At 32.6% G+C, this 24,633-nt stretch overlaps 2 protein-coding genes across 15 annotated transcripts in view; one reads left to right on the top strand and one right to left on the bottom strand.

The window, feature by feature from the left end:
- Window positions 1-4,519, top strand: part of LOC148626799 (uncharacterized) — a 28,528-nt gene extending 24,009 nt beyond the window's left edge. For all 8 annotated transcript variants that reach the window (XM_088594469.1, XM_088594382.1, XM_088594313.1 and 5 more), the window contains 3 exons: window positions 1,054-1,269; window positions 1,498-2,090; window positions 2,306-4,519. In XM_088594469.1, the coding sequence (XP_088450595.1) occupies window positions 1,054-1,269; window positions 1,498-2,090; window positions 2,306-2,567 (1,071 nt within the window). In that variant the 3' untranslated portion in view covers window positions 2,568-4,519. The remainder of the gene's footprint in view (window positions 1-1,053; window positions 1,270-1,497; window positions 2,091-2,305) is intronic.
- Window positions 4,520-4,906: 387 nt separating this feature from the next.
- The window catches only part of LOC148626797 (plexin-A2-like), a 64,513-nt gene continuing 44,786 nt past the window's right edge, over window positions 4,907-24,633 (bottom strand). For all 7 annotated transcript variants that reach the window (XM_088592277.1, XM_088592777.1, XM_088592363.1 and 4 more), the window contains 20 exons: window positions 23,971-24,064; window positions 23,228-23,344; window positions 22,705-22,809; window positions 22,245-22,344; window positions 20,491-20,657; window positions 19,652-19,803; window positions 16,829-16,934; window positions 16,350-16,486; window positions 15,496-15,663; window positions 15,290-15,383; window positions 14,411-14,668; window positions 12,916-13,074; window positions 12,073-12,355; window positions 10,178-10,297; window positions 9,544-9,627; window positions 9,209-9,393; window positions 8,660-8,769; window positions 7,384-7,543; window positions 6,851-6,987; window positions 4,907-6,355 (listed from right to left, as the gene is read on the bottom strand). In XM_088592277.1, the coding sequence (XP_088448403.1) occupies window positions 6,178-6,355; window positions 6,851-6,987; window positions 7,384-7,543; window positions 8,660-8,769; window positions 9,209-9,393; window positions 9,544-9,627; window positions 10,178-10,297; window positions 12,073-12,355; window positions 12,916-13,074; window positions 14,411-14,668; window positions 15,290-15,383; window positions 15,496-15,663; window positions 16,350-16,486; window positions 16,829-16,934; window positions 19,652-19,803; window positions 20,491-20,657; window positions 22,245-22,344; window positions 22,705-22,809; window positions 23,228-23,344; window positions 23,971-24,064 (2,914 nt within the window). In that variant the 3' untranslated portion in view covers window positions 4,907-6,177. The remainder of the gene's footprint in view (window positions 6,356-6,850; window positions 6,988-7,383; window positions 7,544-8,659; window positions 8,770-9,208; window positions 9,394-9,543; window positions 9,628-10,177; window positions 10,298-12,072; window positions 12,356-12,915; window positions 13,075-14,410; window positions 14,669-15,289; window positions 15,384-15,495; window positions 15,664-16,349; window positions 16,487-16,828; window positions 16,935-19,651; window positions 19,804-20,490; window positions 20,658-22,244; window positions 22,345-22,704; window positions 22,810-23,227; window positions 23,345-23,970; window positions 24,065-24,633) is intronic.

The following is a 24,633-nucleotide window of genomic DNA, read 5'->3' as shown; positions in this document are numbered from 1 at the left end:
AAAAAGTCTGGAAAACTGCTATTTCTGTTAATTTTGTTAAACCTGCTTTAGCTATCAATTTTTGTTTCTTTTGAAATATACCTTAACTTTGAATTGTTTCTACTAAACTGTACTTTTCTTGTTCAATTTCATTTGATATCCACAAATAAAATGCATTAAATACATGGAATAGGTGTCTATATATTTATTGTCTTGCAAGACAAAAAATCGACCTATATAATTGGTATGCATGTGACTTCTGGTGACCTTAATCCACACATGTGTTGTAAGGGTCGCTTCTTTAATAACAAATCTGATTGCAAAGCGAAAGTGGTTATTCCACAGTAAGGAAGACTAATGGACTCTAGCTGTAAAAGAAAAAAGTTTGAATATAATGCAAGAATCCTTTTGAAATTTATGTATTGTGATATAATATGGCTCAAATATAGTCATTATTTATTTGAAAACTAATCAAAAAATAGATGAAATAAAATTAAAACAAGACACATGCTTACCTGTGTATCCATTATTGTTATTCAAGTTTAAAGTATTTTTAACCCTGGTGAATGTCCTGTCGGCAATCTTCGGAAGTAATGGTAAAAAATAATTAGATCAGACCTATCGATCTTCTCTGATTAAAAAAAAAATGTTGTTTTCATAATATTCTGTAAGTATTATCAACATTAATTGCTTCAACTGCATTACTACAAACTTATTTCATTGAATCAGCAAAATTCAGTAGAATCAAAACTGAACAAGTTTGGCAGCTAATGCAGCTTTAAGTTCAAGGCCCGTAATTTCGATAGAAATCATCAGAGCAGAACAAAAATTAAACTTAACCTGTAACTGATTTTATTATGGTGAATTTATATATAAAAAATCATGTCTATATCTGCAAGCATTTAGAAAAAAAGTCAGGAAAACTGAAAATGGACTGACGGACGGACTGACAGATGGGTCAAAAACATGATACCCTTCCCAACTTTGTTGCGTGGGTTATAGTAATTTGTTATATATATTCATACATCTACATACTCTTGACACTCAGCAGTCTATTTGATTTTATTATTGTAGAACCCAGATACAAGATATACTTATTGTCAGGACTACCACCACTCTATGACAGTAGTCCCTGTTAATGTAGAGGCACTGAAGAAACAAGCTGAAGAGGAATCTAAAGCTCGATGGAAGACGGAGAAAGGATGGTCATATCCTGGCTTTAGATCAATGCAGGAGAGTAATATACACCCTAGAAAACCTGGAACAGCAAGAAGAGATTCTCTGAAGGAAGTAAGTCATGCCATACAATCACTTTTTAAAAGGGAACATTGAAAATACAAATTGTCCTTTTACAACCGTATTTAATGCTAAAGGATATGTTTTATACAATAAATTGTGATAGAAACAATATTCTTTAACATCTTTCTATGATTAACATAAAATAGCAGTAAGTTTTTACTCTATATTCTAATGTTTGTTTACTCACCGTGAACTCTGTGTTATTTCTGTATTTTTTAGCAATGGCGAGAGAATATACTACATGTTGGAATGTTACAACCTCCACTGAACCGTGACCGTTTCCCTTGGATGCATCGTCAGTATGATCTAGAGTTGTACAAGAGACCAGCATCTTGTTTCATCAGGGAACCAATCACAATACATTTAGCTGGAGAAAAACTTAGAAAAGAAAAAATAGAAGCATTCCAAAAAGACTATGAAACATGGAAGTCTAAAATCATTGTTCAAGACCCTCGTGGTCATTTTCATAGGTGTTTACCTGCCACAGAGATGGATGAAAAAGGACAAAATCAGATTGATAAGTTAAAGGGCTTGTTGAAAGATAAACCTGAAAAGTATGCTTTGAAAAAGCCTGGCTATACATTAAGGGATGTTCCTCCATTAAATGTGGTATTAAATCCGAGTGTAGACACACTGTCACGTTTAGAAGGAAAGCCATTGTTACCTGCAGTACAAGGTGAAGGTGATGAGAACAATAAAGGATTCCATCCTGGTCCATTTGAGGACCATGGCTGGCTGTTGGACAAAAATAAAATACCCACTCATGATTATGAACATAAAAAATTTGCTATTGTGAAAGGCCAGGACTTCAAGTAAGTAATATTAAATAAATATTGAGCAAAATTTTCTACAATACACTGACCTAGATAATGGTTATTGACAAAGAGAATGAAAATGTGCATTGATATCAGCCTTTCAATTGTCTATACCTAGAATTATGTTTTTTTTATCTACTACTTAACCAGTCATATTTACAGCAGTTTGAACTGTGAAGTTTTGTTATATATAAATACTGGTTTTGTTTTAGTGCAATCCATAAGGAGAGAGCTGTATTACACAGAAAAGACATCAAACCTTTGTCAGATGCTGAAAGAGAAAACCATCTATTTAGGATACCAGATGATCCAAAACGGTTTGGGGCATTACCAGAACTATCCTTGGGTCCTCAGATTCCTGGAGACCCTGCTCAGGAGTCTAAAACTACTATGAGTCAATCTGTGATAGACCCTTCTGTCAACTCACAAACAAACATGATGACCAACAGCCAAATGGAGGCTATGGCTCAATGATTTATTTTGATAGTTAGCTATAGTATAGTTGTAAATTCTTTGAGAAAGAAGTAAGAATACAAGGATAATAGTGTAGAATATCAAGGTATAGCTTTCCTGTCAGATTGTAAGAGATGGATAGAATGAGTATTAAAATTTTAATACTTGGAATTTTTTCTTTTTTCTTGAAGGATTTTTACTAATTACTTGTCATGTAAATGAAGTTAATGATTTTAAGGCAGATCTGGAATGAGTCAGGACTGCCTCTGTTGTACTCTGAAGATAGTATTGCTCATCTGTGTGAATTTGAGGACCCTTATATTGTTCTACAATATTTCAGATGAATAACAGCACTTACCCCTTTCAAGCTTAGAACACTTTATTTCAGATAAGCAACAGCATCTATCTCTTACAATCTTAGGAAGACTTTATTTGAGATGGGTAACAGCATCTATCTCTTACAATCTTATGAAGACTTTATTTGAGATGGGTAACAGCATCTATCTCTTACAATCTTATGAAGACTTTATTTGAGATGGGTAACAGCATCTATCTCTTACAATCTTAGGAAGACTTTATTTGAGATGGGTAACAGCATCTATCTCTTACCATCTTAGACTTTGTTTTAGTTTTATTAGAGTGTAACTAAGCAATAAAGAATTATGTGATAAATCATGACGTATGAGTGTTGTGGTGTACATTAAGTGCTCTGTAGATGATTAATATTTGTAAATTTTTGTATTAAGGTGAATCTCGGCTCAATACCTTTTTTTTAAGGAACAGCTTTTAAAGTCTCCAAAAATAAATGGTAGGTATTAAAATATCAATACCTTGCTTGTGATTTGTTGACATTTTGGTGCTGCTTAATTAGACAGTAGGAAGTAATAATTTCAAGGTTAATAAAAAATCATTTTGCATTTACTCAGTGGCATAAAATTAGTTGGAATTTGTCTTTTATTTATTTTAGTGATCAGATCTCTTACTTTGCTCTTCTGTGATAATGTTAATATTATTATTGTGTATGAATTATTTTCCTTGAGTGCTGTATGCCACTTGTATACTTTTCTAACTGCTGTATGTATCTTTTATGACTGCTGTATAAATCTGCTGACTCTGTATATAGAATCTATTTTTAGATAGAAGTTAAGATATTTTCTCAAAATTAGATTTTGTTGACAATATTTTGTCACAAATCGGTGGAGAAACTGCTGATATAACTAATGTAAATAGAACTGCTGCGGAGTAAAAATCATTATCCGATGTGTATTTATATAGTGCCTTATTGTTTTGATTGTAGACAAGTGATTTTTATTTATTAAGTGATATAAGTGCATAGAAGTTCAATTAGATCAAGTTAGATACTTAAATCTTTTTCTATTGCAAAATAGGTTTTCTTCAAATAGTTTTTTGTAGGTTCTTATTTTCCAGAGAAGCAAAACGTATATTGATATCATTTTGGCTGTTCTTATAGTTTGCTATAATGTCTAGAACTTAATCCAATTCTTTTATGTTCCTGGTTTGATTTTATGTATGAAGTAATGAGAAACATTCCAACCATTTTATGTCATTTATAAATTTTAAATCATAAGATATGTAAACCAGTCTGTATGTTACATTTTTTATCCTATTTTCAGTACATGTGTACTGTTCACTCCCTATACACATTACTGTTATGTATGTTTCTACTTTCCAATATAGGGACAATTTTACACGTTTATTTTTCAAGTCCCTCTAGGAAAGAATAGGAATAGGAATAGGAATGATTTAAACCAGGTATCCATTTATCATGTTGCTTAGTTTTACATATAAGCTAGCTAATATTACTGATTTACATTGCACGTATTTGTTTTTTTTTAGCAACTTTTTATGTTTGTGTAACACTTATTTGAAGCAGGTGTATTTTGTTATTAAGTTCTCTGTGATATGACAATTGTTATTATGTGATTCAGTATTGAATACATTTTATTTTATAACTGTGTTGATCTCTCTATATAGATCAGATTCACTTCAAAGACAGCCATTCATATCACTCCCTCTGAAGAGTAAAAAAAAACATCCAACTTGGTAACACAAGTCATATTTTACATTCATATCTGCCCTCAAAGAGTCAAAAGCCAACCAACTTGGTACATGAGTGTATCCAACAGCCATTAACACCATCTCCTCTGAAGGGTCAAAAGCCAATCACCTTGTTACAAGAGTGTATCCAACAGCCATTAACACCATCTCCTCTGAAGGGTCAAAAGCGAACCAACTTGGGGAAACAAGTGTAGACAACAGCCCTTCCTATCACCCCCTCTGAAGGGTCAACACACTGATTTTCACCAATGGTGAACATTTTAAAAAATAAAAACAACACCTTAACATAAAAGCATTTATTGTCATTTTAAGCTCCTATCATTACATTAATATAAATATCAAGTAAAATATACAAAAGCGCAACACTTAAATATTACACAACACAGAACTCTCTTGGAGAGAAATGACACTAAAATACACACAAAAGGTCAGGTTCCATCACATATCAATGATATAAAACATCAAATACTGCAATAAAAAAACTTGGTAACAAAATTAAAAAATGGCATACTACAAATACTTAAATGTGTTAATGCATGTATTAAGTAAAAATAAATAAAGCACCATTTACAGGGACGAAGTATTAAAGAGGACACTTATCAAACTGTATAATACAGCATGCCTGCATAGACCTATTGAGTTAAACATTAATGTACTAGCATCAAATTAATTAAAGGAATGATCTGGTCCCAAAGATATGGACTAAGTATTAATGCCTGAATTGTCAAGTTTTTTTTACCACTGACTTCAGCTTGTATCACTTAAGATATTGGTACAAAATTTATCTCAATTTTAATAAACAAAATATTCCATCAAAGATATATTGTGTAAAAGAAACAAGATAAATAGATTATATCACAAAATGTAAAATGTTAACAAGTCAAAGGATATGCATAAAAACGACCATTTAAATAAAAAAAAAAAAAAATGAGATTCTTTAAATGCAAAAATATGTATAAGTACCCCATCTTTATTACTCTGGCTTTTAACCCCCTTGGGTCATACCACATGCAGACATTATTTATACTTTGTCTACATGTAGCAATACTCTATGAAGTTGTTTCTAAAGGCAACAAACTGGCAAAGTTGATTCTTGAGTTGAGATATCTGTATCTACATAAACTGGCAGGGTAGATTTTGGAGTTGAGATTATTGTATCTACATAAATAATTGATAAATCCTGACTCAAGGGATTAGTCATTTAATGACTCACAAATGGAAGAGATACAGGCAAGGTATTGTTCAATGTATGTGTTAAAAAAAGCAATTCAAATTCAAAAATGAATACTGAATAAATTTAATGCATAGACTTCAATATTGATGATAAACTTAAATATTAATAATAAAAACAGTAAAATGTTTAAAAAATATTGCATCATAATGTTCTTTAAAAGTACAATAATCATCAATTAGTTTGCGGGTAAAAAATGGCACAATTAGTAGCTAGAACACAGACTTAAATGTCAATTGTTTCCCTTCAATCATCTTCTATGAGTTATCTCCCCTTACTGATTGTCACAACACCTTGTCAATTTGACACTTGTGTTCAAAGTTATCCAACAACCTCTAAGTACTCAGATGAACCTCCAGGTTCTATTTTAGTGGATAAGGGTTGAGTAATATCATTAGATTCTTCTTTAGATATGAATTTCTTGATTTCAGAGAGGATATCATGGAATGTTGGTCTATCATTAGCTACTTCAGTCCAGCACTGTAACATCAACAAGTACCTGTAACAAAAACCATAATTTCATGTTTTGTTTTGATTGACTGTAGTCTAACATTTCATACCATTAAGGATAAGAATGTTGGATCCATCAAACACACCCTGCTTTGCACTGGTCTGCTCATCCAAATTTTATTGTACTAGCTTTCAGAAGCAATAACTGGCAGGAAGCTGTGCCACCTTACTCATACACATAAATCAGAACCCTTACAAAGCAGTAAATACTCTATAAACCAGTTTGAAAGGCTTGGGAAAGACTTGACCTGTGTGACCTGTGCTACCACTAAGAAAGTATTTTTTGGAACAGTTGCTTTATAACTTTGATATTCCATGCAACATTACTTTATACAATAGGTGTCAGTACAACAGGTGTCTGTACAATAGTTGTCTGTACAACAGGTGTACAATAAGTGTCTGTACAAAAGTGTAATAAAAAGTATCTGAAAAACCACCACATATTTTCCGAATAACTAAGTTCATTTAATTATAAAATACTTACAGAGACTCAGGACATTGTCTAGGTTTCTTTAATCTTTTGCCTCCATTCAAATAACTCTTAATATTCTTCGGTTCCACATCTGGATAAGGAGTTACGCCCCTTGTTAACAACTCCCATAGCACTATACCAAAAGACCACTGAAATACAACAGTGGCGATCATATCTACACAAATCTTATCTTCTTTAAATTTTGGTTCAAGTTTTATCAGCAAGTTAATCAAAATATTTATGTATTATATTCATCTTTAAAATAATCCCTCTCTGTTTAGCAGAAAACTGGACATTTTCCATCAAATTGTGTATTTGCTGTAATGTAAATGAATGTAACATGATGTCATGTAAATATGATGTTCATGACTATTTCTCATTCAACATACTGTTTTAGTTTTTTCATGGATGTGAATGTAAAATTTTAGGTGAACTTATTGCATATATTTAAGTGAAGGAACAAATAAGTATTTCATATCTCATACGTAGGAACTGTCTCTACAGTTATACACAGTGTAAAGTGTATGTACACATTATTGACTTACAATATCAGAGGATGTAGTAAACTGGAAGTTATCCAGACATTCTGGTGCTATCCATTTAACTATTTGTTGACGTTTATCATCCTCCATAGAATAAAACTCAGATGTAAATAACTGTGTGTAACCATAATCTGTTAACTGTACTTTGTTATTCTCTGTTAATCTGAAATGTTAGTTATTTATGATCCTGACTAGATACATACTAGTTATATTTATGATCCTGACTAGATACATACTAGTTATTTATGATCCTGACTAGATACATACTAGTTATTTATGATACTGACCAGATACATACTAGTTATTTATGATACTGACCAGATACATACTAGTTATATTTATGATCCTGACTAGATACATACTAGTTATTTATGATCCTGACTAGATACATACTAGTTATTTATGATCCTGACTAGATACATACTAGTTATTTATGATACTGACCAGATACATACTAGTTATTTATGATACTGACTAGATACATACTAGTTATATTTATGATCCTGACTAGATACATACTAGTTATTTATGATACTGACTAGATACATACTAGTTATATTTATGATCCTGACTAGATACATACTAGTTATTTATGATCCTGACTAGATACATACTAGTTATTTATGATACTGACTAGATACATACTAGTTATATTTATGATCCTGACTAGATACATACTAGTTATTTATGATACTGACTAGATACATACTAATTATTTATGATACTGACCAGATACATACTAGTTATATTTATGATACTGACTAGATACATACTAGTTATTTTTATGATACTGACTAGATACATACTAGTTATTTATGATACTGACTAGATACATACTAATTATTTATGATACTGACCAGATACATACTAGTTATATTTATGATACTGACTAGATACATACTAGTTATTTTTATGATACTGACTAGATACATACTAATTATTTATGATACTGACTAGATACATACTAGTTATTTATGATACTGACCAGATACATACTAGTTATTTTTATGATACTGACTAGATACATACTAATTATTTATGATACTGACTAGATACATACTAATTATTTATGATACTGACTAGATACATACTAGTTATCATGAACAGTCATGTTGATTGTAAGTATTAATTTGTCTTGAAAGCTGTTTCAGTATCAATCTTGGTATTAATATTCAAACATAAGCAATTCTTCAAAGGAGTGCCTGGATCAGCCTCTTTCTTTTGATTTCTAAACACCAAATGACATATATGGATGAATTGAACTATTAAACCTACTTACAAACAATTTCTGGCAGCTAGATTACCATGAACTAAATCTAAGCTCTGTAAATACACCATTGTATCAGCTATTTGTTGTGACATCTCTAGTATGTCTGATACTGTTAAATTCTGTAATTAAACATACAGTTTACTTGTGTTGTGGGATAATTATTTAATTTTGAAATTTATCATTACTTTAATTAAGTTTGCAGGAATTTAATCAATTTTTGGAACAGGCAAGGGGTTAGTGTAGGTCAATTTTTTATCTGCTACTTAAAATGATACCCCTTGGAATTGAAATAAAACAATTTTAAGTCCAATCTTCCTTTATGAATTTCCCAACTTCAATGCTGACATGAACAAGTTCTACTAAAGAAAGTAAAAATATTCATTAGATCCATATTTTCAACTCCACAATATCTCACTCAGTCTCAACTTATTCAATAATTTCACTCACTTACTGTTATAACTCACTAAGTAGACTAAACTTTCTCACTTATTGGCCCACATTTACTGTATGCTAAAACTCACTAAGTAGACTCAACTTTCTCACTTACTGTAAACTCACCTTAGTAACATCTTTAACATATGTTTTGAGATCAGTACATGAGGTATATGATGAGACTAGAATTGGGTCCTCAACAGCTCCCAGACAGACCCCAAGGTAAGGCACTAGTGCGTAGTGTTGTAAATCTCCGTATGTCACCATGTGTTGTACAAAGTTATCAATAGAATCAGTGTCTGTATGGAAACCTGTTCACAAAACATAACCTCCTCTATAACTTTTATTCTAGCTATAAAATCCAGTCCATATATTAAAGACACAAGTCAAAACAATTAATGAACCCATACCACCAAATAAAATCTTTTGCAAATTAAAAAGATTATTGTTTTTCTCCTTACCTTGTAAGACTTTAATGGTAACTTGAGATGGATCCTTATCAGCAGATATTTTATATTCAGCTTTGTAGGTGTTACCATAGAAACCTGCAAAGAAATATGTCATTAAAAATCTACAATCTAAATTCTGACATTTTCTATAAAATTAAGTTCATAGTATCTTACATTTTTTTGATTTGGTTCTTTAAAACAATAAATCTATGATTAATGGCTCACTAGTGATACCCTCCCGTCAATCACAATATAAGGAAAATAAACAAAGTTCTAGGTAAACATGAAGTTGTTGTCAAATTTATCTGAAAAAGGATCCCACCATCTTGCATACCTATGGGAAGAATGTGTTCAAATTTCAAGCTGCTAAGAAAACTGTGATGGAAAAAATTGATACGGATGGAAACATGGACTAAAGGACAAGGGTAAAACTGTATACCCCACTCTCCTTCAAAGCTTTACTTTTTAAATGCCTCTAAAGTATGTGTGAAAAATCTGTACTATGTCTGTAACTATGTCTTATAATAAATGATAACTAAACCACTGCCTAAGTATGCAATGTAATCACTGTCACACAGTAACAAATACTATTACTTTCTAAACCTTCTCATGTATTTGATTATTAAAACAGTGACATGACACAAACCTTTGGCCAGAACTTCTCCTATGTCCATCTGACTCCTAGCAATGAGGAATGTGGAGATCTTCTGTTTCATACTTTCATCAGGGATACGAGATAACAGCTCTGTTATGTAGGGACCTGTATCTACAAATACAAATAAATATCTGTCATAATATTTCATCAGTTTATCCGATGCTACCACTAATAACAACACATATAAAGTTCAGGTGATACAAAAAAACACCCAATGAACAAACCATGCTTTGTTGGTCAACACCTACAATCTGTATACACATTTGTATTTTTAAAAATTCATACATTCATTTCCCTCTGTATCTAATGAAATCAAGAATGATAACTATTCTGAAGTGCCAAGGTCTCACTAACCACTTCCGGGTCAAAGGGTGACCCCCCTATGTAGTACTAAAAACACACTGAATCTAGACATATGCATTGTAAGTGCATTATTTGTGTGTATTATGATTAAAAGTAGTCAAAATAAAGCTGAGAATGTGTACTTCAAAATCATACATGTAATTTACTACAAAAGTGTATGAATATTGTTTACATGTGTGGGTAATTTGCCTCAATGCTGTCAGTTAGCAGAACAGGTAAAAATGTGGATTTTCAGTATTATTTATTCAAGTAAATTTTGTGAAGAATTTCTACAATCATCGTACCATTAGCATAATGATTTTGGAAGCCTTATTTTCCCAGCTTTGCAACAGTATGCAACTTTAAAATGTCATTTGTCCTGGGAATTAAAAAGTGAAACTTTGAAAATTACTTTTTTAACATGTAAAGTAATGGAAACGTTAGAAGTGGTTAGTGAGACCCAATTCTGTATTCTGGTCTCACTAACCACTTCTGGGTCAAATGGCCACCCCCTATGTAGTACCAAAAACACACTGAACCTAGATCTATGCATTGTCAGTGCATTATTTGTATGTTTTCTGATTAAAGGTAGTCAAAATAAAGCTGAGAATTTGTACTTTAAAATCATATTTGTAATTTACTACAAAAGTGTATGAATATTGCTTATATGTGTGAGTAATTTGCCTCCATGCTGTCAGTTAGCAGAACAGGTAAAAATGTGGATTTTCAGTATTATTTATTCAAGTAAATTTTGTAAAGAATTTCTACAATCATCGTACCATTAGCATAATGATTTTGAAAGCCTTATTTTCCAAGCTTCACAACTTTAAAGATGTCATTTATTCTGCCAATTCACAAGTAAACTTTGAAAAATACTTTTTTAACATGTAAAGTAATGGAAATGTTAGAAATGGTTAGTGAGACCTCTATCAATATAATTTTTGTCTTAAAAATGCAATAACCAAATACTAAAGTCTGAATACATGGTCTGTAACCTTTCTGAATAATAAGTAACAGTGAATTTTGTGGATTTTAACATGAAATGTATCACCTTCTGTCTGATGTGTACAAAATAGTTCAGACAACTGTTCTAATGATCATTAGCTGATAACGTGAGATATCAAGTTAGTCCTTTACCTTGCACTACTTATCAATCAAGCAACAGCTCACAAGAGAGTTGAACTGACTATAACAATGGATTGACATGTCATCACTAGATATTGGAGAGATAGAGGTTGTTTAAACTACCTGAGGTGGAGAGAGTAAGAATGATTGAGGTTATCATTCTTCCGATTGTTAGTAATTTGCCGTTAAGATCAGCTTTGGAAGAGGTAAGGATTGAGGTAGTTCCCATTATTAAGAATCTGACCACTGAGGTCAGCCTTAAAGAAGATAAAGAAGATTGAGGTAGTCACAATTATTAGGAATCTGGCTATTAAGAGCAGCCTTGAAGGAGGTATTAAAGGATTGAGGTAGTTACCATTATTAAGAATCTGGCCAAAGAGGTCAGCCTTGAAGGAGGTAAAGAAGATTGAGATAGTTACCATTATTAGGAATCTGGCCATTAAGATCAGCCTTGACAGAGAGCAGTCCTATATCTTCCTCCTCCTTCACTGTATCGTAATCCTTCAGCATATCAGGTATAGCATTCTTAGTTGGTCCATTCTTCCTCTGTCTCTTTATGATACAGAATGCTAGCAGTAAAATGATAGCAATTATGGGGATGACCACACCAAGGATAATACCGAGAGCTATAGGTTTGTCTGCTGATTCAGGCTCAAAGTAACTCAGGTACCCTAACTTCTTGCGGTAGTTTCCTAGTTTTATCTGTGAAATAAAACAGAAATATGCACTTTTCGGGCCCTTTAGCCAGTAATCTTTTAGAGGGGTATTAGGACAAAATTGTTTCAACTTTTAATAGTACTTCACCAAATTAAGCTTGATGTTTTTTTTAGAGTTTTCATGCTCTTTTGCTATTTTGATTCCAAACCTACCTAAACTATGGGCCTGTATTTCACAGTAAGCAGTCAAAGTGACTGTCAATATTCAGCAATACTCTTGATTCAAAATATTTTATTCAGATATCCATGTGTAGGATCTTCTATGTAAAAAAATACTTCATAAGAAAATCAACAGTCTTAATATGCCATAACTTTGCCTTCCCTTTAATAGTATGACTGTGAACTTCTTCAATTAACACTTATTTACATTTCTGACCTTAACAAACTGTAATCAAAACTTTTATGATTAGAGTACAGCTTATATTAGTATTGTCTTTATATTTCATAGCAATACTAGAGCATCAATATCTTTCAAGCTTGCTCCAACCTTGCTTTATAATTTAGTGTGTTCTATGCTGGTTGAATCTAATTATCTATAATACTTACATAAACCTCAGCATTGCCATTACTATCTAATCCATTGGCTTTAGCAGGAGGAGTACAGTTAACTGTGAGGTCCGTAGCTTCCTTATCTTCACAAAGAGACTTCCCAACAAATACCTTCAGATCCTGGATAATCAGCTGTTGTATACCCTGAAAGTTACCCTGAAATAAACAGTCAAAACTTCATGCCACAATCAGCTGCTGTATATCTTGGAAGTGACCCTGAAATAAACAGTCAAAACTTCATGTCATAATCAGCTGCTGTATATCTTGGAAGTGACCTTGAAATGAACAGTCAAAACTTTATGTCATAATCAGCTGCTGTATATGTTGGAAGTGACCTTGAAATGAACAGTCAAAACTTCATGTCATAATCAGCTGCTGTATATCTTGGAAGTGACCATGAAATGAACAGTCAAGACTTTATGTCATAACCAGCTGTTGTATACCTTGGAAGTGACCCTGAAATGAACAGTCAAAACTTCATGTCATAATCAGCTGCTGTATATCTTGGAAGTGACCCTGAAATGAACAGTCAAAACTTCATGTCATAATCAGCTGCTGTATATCTTGGAAGTGACCCTGAAATGAACAGTCAAAACTTCATGTCATAATCAGCTGCTGTATATCTTGGAAGTGGCCGTGAAATGAACAGTCAAAACTTTATGCCATAATCAGCTGCTGTATATCTTAGAAGTGACCCTGAAATGAACAGTCAAGACTTTATGTCATAATCAGCTGCAGTATATCTTAGAAGTGACCCCGAAATGAACAGTCAAAACTTTATGTCATAATCAGCTGTTGTAAACCATGGAAGTGACCGTGAAATGAACAGTCAAAACTTTATGCCATAATCAGCTGCTGTATATCTTGGAAGTGACCCTGAAATGAACAGTCAAAACTTTATGTCATAATCAGCTGTTGTATATCTTGGAAGTGACCCCAAAATGAACAGTCAAAACTTTATGCCATAATCAGCTGTTGTTTATCTTGGAAGTGACCCCAAAATGAACAGTCAAAACTTTATGCCATAATCAGCTGCTGTATATCTTGGAAGTGACCATGAAATGAACAGTCAAGACTTTATGTCATAACAAGCTGTTGTATACCTTGGAAGTGACCCTGAAATGAACAGTCAAAACTTTATGTCATAATCACTTGCTGTATACCTTGGAAGTGACCCTGAAATGAACAGTCAAAACTCTTGAATGATGCAGAATACAATTAAATGTTTTTAGCTATTGAACGAGGGTACAAACTTAAAGAGGAATACTGAAATTTGACAAGTCATGTTTATCTAATTTTTTGACTCAAAGGACACAAACCTTAGGGTATTCTCATCAGCACATTATATGTATATTAAGGTAGAAAAGTAAATGAATTTAATAATGTTAACTTCACAGTTTTAAAGCAACACTTCTACTTGAACATTTTAAAGTCTTTGTTGTATTTTAATCTATACTACAAAATATATGGAAATAATAAAACTCTAATATACCTTAATAACAAGAGGTTTTCCAGCTTTATATTTAACTTCCTGGTTCTCTGTGTCAAACATATCTACTTCAGGATCAGGATAATACTCCATCATTCCTTTACTCAGAGAGAGGTTACGGTATGTCTTAACTCCATCGAGGTTAAACCCATAATGGACAGCTTTGGGGTTGGTTAGTGTGACATTCTGTGGGTCTACATTAAGTTTTGGTGTTTTACATGTCAACCAGTGAGCAATTCCTATATTATTGGCATCACATATCTAAATAAAAAATACACATTCTTGATGAGAATGATTATCATAATCATGTTATTTCCAAAACAAATGTAAACATGACAAGTGTTATTATATATACTGGACAATGCAATAGCATAACATCTAAGATCAAAGGTCATATTAAAGTTCATCAACATAATCAATATACCATGGAACTGCTTACCTGTAAACAAAAAAAAACCCCTCAGAAACCACAACAGCATTACATTAAAACAGATGACATACCGTGGTTTTTTTTGTGGTTATTTTTAGAATAACTATGAGCCATGCTCATTACCTTAATACATCCCTTTGATAACATACACTCTTTGTCTTTCATACTGATTTGGATCAAATTCTAAAATAGGAGGTGCATAATATGTAATGAAAATTCTGTGAAAGTTTCAATAAATTTCATTCAGTAGTGTAGAAGTAATGGATAAGAGATGGGTATCCCTCACTGTAACAAAAGGAAAGAAGGAAGTAAAGATCAAAGGAAGGACACCCCTATCACTAATAAACACTTTATTCGGTACTTAAATTTCAGGTTCTTGGTACTAACAAAAAAAAACACGAAAATAGGTACCCTACAAATAATAAAAAAAACGTGCATGAGACTTAACTTACTGTTGAAAATTTCTGGTTCCCAACTTCTATAAAGAATTCAGCTCTCTGTACAATATTCAACCTGGTTCCTTTAACTACCACCTTAGTCCCTCCCCTGAAAAAGAACACTAACTGAAATTAATAATGTCATAGAAACCAAATTATAAAAAAAATGATTTAGGAAAGAATTCATGATAGGAAAATAAGAAGAGAATATGACAATTTACCTGAGAATACTTTTTTTAGGAGAAATTTCTGAGATTTCAGGATCATCCATGTATGAAAACTTTGGTTGCATCAGCCTAGTATAACCTCCAAAACTGACTTCAATCTCAGAGCTATCCTCAGGTCCTGTCTGGGGGCTCGTCTTACAGGAAAGGGTGTTAAGTGATACACTAAAATAAATATTGAAGGAATAATAAGGGTTCACTGACATACAGAAAAAATATCTATCACAATTTCTACATTTCTATTACCGTAAAATGAAAAAAATTATGACTTTGACCGTTTGACTCTGCAGAATTATTTCATGCTATGATTTGAAAATTAACATAGATATAACTCCTTTTTGATCCAATCATTAGAAAAAAATTAGTCATCCGTAATTTGACACTTTTGTCAGTCATCATATTGAAATTGAAATTGAAATCTCAAATAATCTGGTATGAAAACGCATTCTGTTCACTATCCAGCAACAATAAGATTTATCCTCAGAGATCAATAACTTTTCGGGAGATTTTAACACACTGTATGATCAAAATTCCTATTGTGCTTATTTCAAAGGTTCTGCTAAACTTCTTAGCGATTGGAGTATGTTTTCTAAACCAGAAATGGCATGGAACAATTGGAAATCCATAGATATAGACTGTTGACTGTAAGATCAAATATTCTACCTGAAATATTCATAAAAATGTTGGCATCTATGAATTAACAAAAAATTAAATTAAATTACATGAGGATTTTTACAGTCTACTATAAAATCCTTGATTTTCGTATTAAACAAAGACTATTAATTCCCCTCTCAAAAAAATGCAGAAGATCTACTTGGTCAATGGAATCAATCTACAGTGTGTGAACTTACTGTTTGACCTGACAAGAACTACCACCAACAGATACTGTTACACTGGTGCCAGCGTTAAGGTCTGTTCCTCCAATAGTAATCATTGTACCACCAGATCGTGGACCCATTGTGGGAGTCAAAAACAAAACCTGAGGCTCCTAACAATAAACATTAATCATGTAGACAAAATTTATAACATATATGTATGTTTCAGCGTAAGTGATCCATTTAAATCAAGGGTCAAACTTTATTGTCCTTCTCAATTGACCTTTAATTCAGAACAGAGTCTATCAATTACATTTTGATATAATTTATTTCTGGTTCCATAATTAAGGTATCTAAGCAACCTGGACCTATGTTTAGTGCAGATTAAGTGGGAAGTACAACATTGTATTTCATATTAAAAATAAAATTTAAATTCAAACAAAAATACAAATCCTTAAATCTACTTCTGCTATGCATTTGCTGTAAAACAACAGCTACAGACTAGGTTTACACACCACAAATGTAAAGTTATTCTGGGATACAGCTGTATATTTTTTTCCAATGATAACTTGTACAGGGCCACTGCTTGGTTTGGCTGTAGGTTCTGTCTCACATTTAAACCTGAAAAAAAAATCAAAGACTTATTTCTTGTATTTTAACATATGAGTTCAGTTGATTAGAAAACTATTGACCAAATTATACAACAAATGTGATGACTTTCATTTCATATAGTCAATTTTCCTTTCATCCTAATGTTGCACCAGATCCATACTCCCAGTTTTCAGTGGAGTCTGAGTTGCTCATTTACTTTTGTTGCTTTGTACATATTATTTTGGTTATTTTATGTTCATTGTTCTGTTTGTCTGTTTCCCATTTCTGGTCTTTGTCCCTGGATTACATTTTTTGTTATTTCCACTAAAATCTTGGTTCCCTTGATTACTCTTTGTCATACTGATACCTGTGAGAAGTTTTAGATTTACTAGGCTTCATTATTGTTTGTGGGGTTCCAATTTTTGTAGGTAGACTAGAACCACAAAATTCAGAAGACAACAAACAATAATCTCAATCGAAACTAAAAAAGGTAAGATAAATGTTATGGATGTTCAACCGTGTAACGGGACTATATCAAGCTCATTGTTGCCTTTGATTTTGTATTTGAGAAAAAAAAAAAAAAAAAACCAAGTATCCCCAAGTAGCCATGCGCTGTGCAGAAGTTCAAACTTTCAATGGTGCTCGTTAGGAATAAAAGTGACATCTGATATTAAGTAGCAAAGCCCCATTTTACATTTGTGACATTTATTGTAATTATAAAGAAATAAATCTGGAGTTCCTTAATTCAGTAGAACTAGTACATAAAGCAGAAATACTGTGAGAAAAGTTCACAAAGGATACCCCTTGTCACCCACATATCTTCATGCTGGCTTGAGTCACTAAAACTAAAACATTTAATGTTACATATGCAAATGTGCCACACATGAGAATCATTTGGTTGCATTATATGATGATCATATAAATTGAGCAGCATATGATATTGATATATTTCAGTTATCATATCATTATCGGATGATTATTACATCCTTCCAGTTTAAAATTGGTGATAATATGCTACAAATAACAGAACAATATAAGTATCTAGGCGTGATATTTCATGAAAAGAAAACATTCGAGTCAAATGCCGATAATCTTGCTAAGGCTGGAGGTCGTGCCCTCGGGGCCCTAATCTCAAAAGTGCACGGGCTAAAGGACTGTGGAGTTAGTACTTTTCAAAAACTGTTCTACTCATGTGTGGCTCCGATTATTGACTATAATGCTGCTATATGGGGATTTAAAGGTTTCAACTGTATTGACAATGTTCAAAATAAAGCAATCAGATACTTCTTAGGAGTACACAAGTTCGCACCTAAATCGGCAATAATCGGAGATATGGGTTGGTTACCATCACGACATAGACATTTTCAACATATGGTTAGATACTGGAATAGACTTATGAAAATGCCTGACGACAGATTATGTAAACAAGTGTTTCTGTGGGACTATAACAGATGTAACAATAACTGGTCCTCAGATTTAAAGTCTGTGATGAATGACATTGGACTCAATCATCAATTTAGTAATAAACTCGTATGTGATCTTAACACCGTAAATGACTCTCTTGTTGAAAAGTACGCACATGAGTGGTTTGATATGAATGAAAACTCACCAAAGTTGAGGACTTACAAAACGTTTAAATCGTTCTTCCAAATTGAACCATACGTCAAAATGAACTTATCGAAATCTGAGAGATCTATGATGGCACAGTTCAGATGTGGAATTCTCCCTTTGAGGATCGAAACAGGCCGCTATGTAGGTGAACCCAAACATCAAAGAATATGTCGTTTGTGTGACACTGACAATGTAATTGAAGATGAAATACACTTTTTGACCGAATGTTGTTTTTACAATGATATCAGAACTGAGCTTGTCAATAACATAAATGGACTTGATACTTTCAAAACCTTACCAAAATGTGAACAGTTAATTCAACTTGTGAAATATTTTCCCAGACAAACTTCAAATTTTATTTTAAAAGCTTATTGTAAGCGTAGACAGTTCATTTACTCAAAATGATTTTTTTTTCTGTTGTTTTACTTTGCTTGAAATTGTATATAGATAAAGCTAATTTAAGTGACTTATAGGTCCAGTGGGCCGGGTGTATCTTATTTCATGTTAAAATTATTGTTTGTTAGTTTGATTTTGTACACATGTCACTATAATAAATAATTACTTACTATATGATAATCAGGTGCTTTTCACAGATATAATTACCATATGTTTTAAAGCCAAAATTAACATATGAGAATCACATAGATAATCATCACATGTTAAATATCAAATGATTACCATATGTTTACCATATGTGGCACATTTGGCTGTGTATGTTGAAAAGTCATGTAAGGACAGAATCAGGTGATACATGGTATGAATATTAAAGTCCAATATTTTTTACTTGAGCTCAAAGGTGTACCTAACTCATCATCACATGCGCCAAATTTGGTATGCCTATGTCAACAGAACAAAGAAGAAATGGACCAGACAAAAAAAAAAGTGATTTCTATATACCCCCTGAACTCTGTTCCCATGGAATATAATGACGAACAAAGGTTCACATGGGGTATAGATGATCACACTTCAAATCATTTGAATAATAGATGCCAAGAAAGACAAATAATATACAGACCAATTCATCTTTATACCCAAAACCTTATGGTAAGGGCAAATCATGGGAATTTTTATAGCCACTTGTTTAACTTCAGCTTAAGCTAGCTATATTATTCTCATCAGTCATCCTTAATACTTACATGAAAGAAGGTTGATAATGTTCTGGTAGTACAGTACATCTAACTCCAGCTATTGTCACACCTGATTGAATATCTGTTGCTGTTTTACCAAGGTTTATACCACTAATGGATACATTTGTCTTTCCTCCTGCTGGTCCAACTGATGGTGAAAACTTCAGAAAAAAGAAAAATCTATACCAGTTTTGAGAAAATAATGACATTTCATTCCTATTATAAAACTAAGAATACTATGACCAAGCTCAAAACTAAAATATCCCTTTCTTCAAATGGACTTTACCCATAAGTTGGATACTGCCTCATGCCTCATTAATTACTTATATAAATACATGTACATACCATGTTTAACTTCTTATAAACAAATTTCAATAAAACACATTGAACAGTTCAGGAAGAGTGTTGCCTTCAAAGTATTTCACATGTTAAATCCATAAGCATTATCTATCTTTGCAGGCATTTTTATAATATATGTAAAACATATTCTTCCTTTGTGCAAATCTGCATTTGATGCCCAAAATTCCAATAAAATTACATCAAAATCTACTGAATATTTAAGGAGGGGGTTGCACTAATGAGAAGTTTGATTAGATGTGTAAACTGACAGACAGACAAGGAAATTCCTATATACCCCCAAAATTTGATTGCTGTCTAAAATACAAGCTGTATATAGGGAGAAAATATTTCTTATTAGGTTCCTTCCTTGCAACACTCGTAAGAGTAGTCAAGGACTTTAAAAAAAAAAAAAAAAACATTATCATCATCTATAAGGTTGTAACCTTGCTCTGATAAAATGTGACAAACTCATCTGTTAAGTGAAGGAAAGCATGATTTATTGTAGTTACTCTAAGTATCTGTGGATTACTGCAGATAGCTGATCTGTCCTGCCAACTACTGTTGCATTGTTTTTGCTGAGAGCAGTGATCTCCACACCAACCACATTCATACTCAGGCTGCAGACTCAGGCACTGTCCACAGTTTAACACCAGTAAAGCACATTTGAATATTCTCACTGTGAAATGTAATTCATTATATTGTACATAGGGTCATGTTCTAACTTAATAATTACAATCAAGAAGTATTTAGTAGTACAACTCTAAAGTAAGATATGAAATACAGATTCCCAGCTACAATACTACACTGTTTTAAAGATTTTAAAATCCGGATTTCAATTAGCAGAATTCCGCTATAAAGTGGAAAAAAATTATCCCTGTGTGACTATATAACCCCACAGCCTATTGAACCCTGTACATTTGGGGACGAATGTGAACATATGACTCATATTGAACCTAATTTTTATGGTGGATAGACTAACCACTTGCTGTTAAACTTCAAACAGTTGACATCACATTAACAGAATATGACAAATTCTTGACAATATGCACATCCCAAAATTGTAATCTAACACTCCATTGAATTTCATCCTGCAAGTTACGGTCAATTCATCAGACCAAGTTATGGACAATACATCAGACCAAGTTTTGGACAATACATCAGACCAAATTTTGATGAGTTCCTACAGTCATCATTTCTACAATTTTTGTTCAAACATATATTCCTGATGACATGCAAATTCCAATTTGGTAATTAAACACTTCATTAAGTTTCATAACAATCCTGCAAGTCGTTGAAGAGTTGCAGACAATTCATGAGACCAAGTTTTACTGAAAAAACACCAATTTTAATAGCCATCATTTCTACAATTATTGTTCAAACATATATTCCTAATAATATGCAAATTCCAATATGGTATTTAAATACTCCATTCAGTTTCATAACAATCATGCAAGTCATTGAGAAGGAGTTGCCGACAATACATGAGACCAAGTTTAGCTGAAAAAACACCAATTTTATTAGCCATCATTTCTACAATTTTTGTCCTTACATTAATTCCTGACAGTATGCACATCTCTATGTGGTTATATTACACCACATAAAGTTTCATAACAATGCAGCAAGCTGCTAAGAAAATGGTTGGGACAGACAGACAGGGTGAAACCTACATACCCCCTAAAATTCATTTGTAGGAGGTATAAAAATATATACAGAAAATTTATAGTCAAACCTGGATGTGTTGAACTCTGATTAGTAAGGGTATTTCAATGATTATATTCGTTTTGCTAGTGAATTTGAAATTTTATCGTAATATTGTAGAGCACATGGTTTGACGATACACCCGATTGTGAACAAACAAAGCAGCATGTTATGGACTATGACGTTTTTGATACAGATAAAATTAAAAGGAAACTTCACTAAAAAACTCGGTGCTGTTCAGTATTTCATACACGATATACTACAAAACATACAAATAATTTCCGATATGAAACGTATGACATTACGAAGTATCGTGTAAAGTGAAGTACATGTAAATGTACAAGCACAACAAATGATGTAAATACAGATACAATCATGGACGAAATTACTAGTATTCCTGGTTTACCCTCGACCTCGGATCACTCGAACCTTGGATAACTCGAACATTTTTGCATGGTCCCTACAACTTCGACTGAAGGAGGTTTGACTGTATATGATTGTCTATAATCTGAAAACAGATTCAAAAATTATTCTTGTTTTTGGCTGATGGATGCAACCAACTCACCTGATATTTGATTTGGATTGTCAAGAACATAGCTGTTAGATCCCCATGTTATCTTGAAGTTAGCTATAATGGAGGGACTGCCTGATTCACTATACTCAAACTGTAACATATTGTACAGTCAATCAAATGTAATAAGTAATTTCAGTACTTAAATCAATTTAAATGGAACATTCCCCCATTTTCATTCAATGCTTTCTGATTTTCTTAAAGGTAGATAATCTACAGAGCAGAATCTAAATTAATTTTATAATGATTTCCTTTCTTTAGATACAATGTAAAAAATACTAAATTTTAAACTGTGAATTTGTCATTTACTAAGTGTAAAAGAGAGAAATAGGAAAAAAGCTAAACTAAAAATGTCATTTTTCAACATCACCTGCTTATGGTATATAGTTCAAAATCATTTTTAAACAAAAGATTTTTCTAACTTTATCATAACTAATACAGTTATATATCTGACCTTGACTTTTTCACAAGTCAGTGTAGACGATGTGATATTGGCTGGTACAACATTGACCTTGGACTGATACTGAAAACTACAATGTAAATTGTTCCTTTGTTCTGTCTGAAAAACAAACAAACAAAAAAAAAAAGAAAATAAAAGTAAAGTAAAATCAGGGACATTAACACTAAATCGGTGTAAGTATATCAATAATAGTTTTTTATCACATTAACGTAGAAATATTTTTCTATTTTTTAGACTTAATAACAAGTGAACTTTTCTGCCAGTCAAATTATCTTATCATGCTGTTTCAAATTAACTATTACTCTATTAGCCCAATTACTATAGGTAATTTTAAACATTTACCTCTGAAGTAATTGTTACTTAAATTTCCTAGAAAACTTTTTTGTATACGATGCTTTAATTTTAAATGAACAATAAGCTGCAATTTGAGCCTGAATGTGAAATCTTCACCATATAGCCATACCACTGTAGGATTTTTTGCAATCATATAAAAATTGGTATTGAAGACTAAACAAACCTTAAAGTTGACTGCCCTGACAGCTATCTGTTTACTTTCACCAGAATGGACAACAATCTCTGATACACTGGAAGGACTTTCCACTCTTGGACATTCATCTGGGTTTATAACACCAGACTGCATGAACAAAAATAACACAATGTACTACATGACCCACTACATATTCCAGGTAATCTATCAGCCTTACCCCAAAGTCAATACACTGCACCCAAACTTGTATTGGCAACAAACAGGAAGTTGTAAAAATAAAAAAAAAATTAAATCCAACAATATGGCACACTTTAATGAAACTTGTGTCAAAATAACAAGTAACTATGACAAGGAAAAAATAAAACCATATTGTCTATAAACAGTCTGCATACAGGAATTGTTTTTGATTGTGAAAAAAAGTTGGAAAAAAACTATCATGAAAAAATGTGCAATGGACAGACAGCAGGAGAGAGAGAGATAGACAAACAAGAGTTATACATCATACCAACCTTCCTTCGGAGCTGAGTAAAGTTTTAGTGAGGGATTAATTACTTGTTTAAATCGAAGCTGTGTTAGGATGAGTGGGTGTGGCCTGTGTGCGTCTGGGAGGGGGATTTCCTGACTAAAAGCTGTGTTAGGATTATGGGTAGGGTTTGTGCATGTGTGTGTGTGTGTGCATGAATGTGTGTCTGGGAGGGCGATTATCTGTCTTGAAGCTGTGTTAGGATGAGTGGTTGGGGTTTGCGTGTGTCACAGGGATGGAGATTAATTACCTGTTTAGATGCTGTATTAGTTGCTGTACTGACACAAGTATCATCCATATACTGCCACATACATGAGAACTTAGAACTAGTACAGTTTGTACAGCTGTAAATATAGAGTTTGAATCAACATATAGTTTTGTCATTCGTTAAAAATAGTTAAGCAAGGTATTATTTGAATTTGGAATTATTTTGGATTTAAGGAAATAAGTGAAAAAAATATTTATAAAAATTACCCCTAGTCTTAGGGGGTTGGTCATGCTGTCATGACTAAAGGGGATTAGTAAGTTTCCTTGACTTTAGTTATCCTACTAACCCTACCCCTTAGCCATGGCCGCATGACTAACCCCCTTAGTAAGGGTTAGTTTTACAAATTTATTTTTGGTCATTTTCTTAATTCCAAAATGATTCTAAATTCAAACAACACCTTGTTGTTAAATGATGTGATACTGAACAGGAGTGTAAGAATGTAAAGGCTCAAAGCATTCAAGGTGAAAGGCCATCCATTAACAGTGATAAGTTTGATCAAAACCAAGCTGATATATAAAGCACTGCTCTCACCTAATTATCATAAATCTTCATCATTCTGAAAGTCCAATAATTCTAAAACAAACCATTGGGAAACAGTGCAAAATGAAAGAGAGCTTCCTTTGATGAAAACAAACATCTTCCATA

Source organism: Perna viridis, chromosome 1, assembly GCF_037379345.1.
Source record: "Perna viridis isolate PV_CMFRI_1.1 ecotype Kerala chromosome 1, ASM3737934v1, whole genome shotgun sequence".
Classification (NCBI taxonomy): Eukaryota; Metazoa; Mollusca; class Bivalvia; order Mytilida; family Mytilidae; genus Perna; species Perna viridis.
The sequence above is the reverse complement of the archived record's forward strand: the minus strand, read 5'-3'. Positions and strand labels throughout refer to the sequence as shown.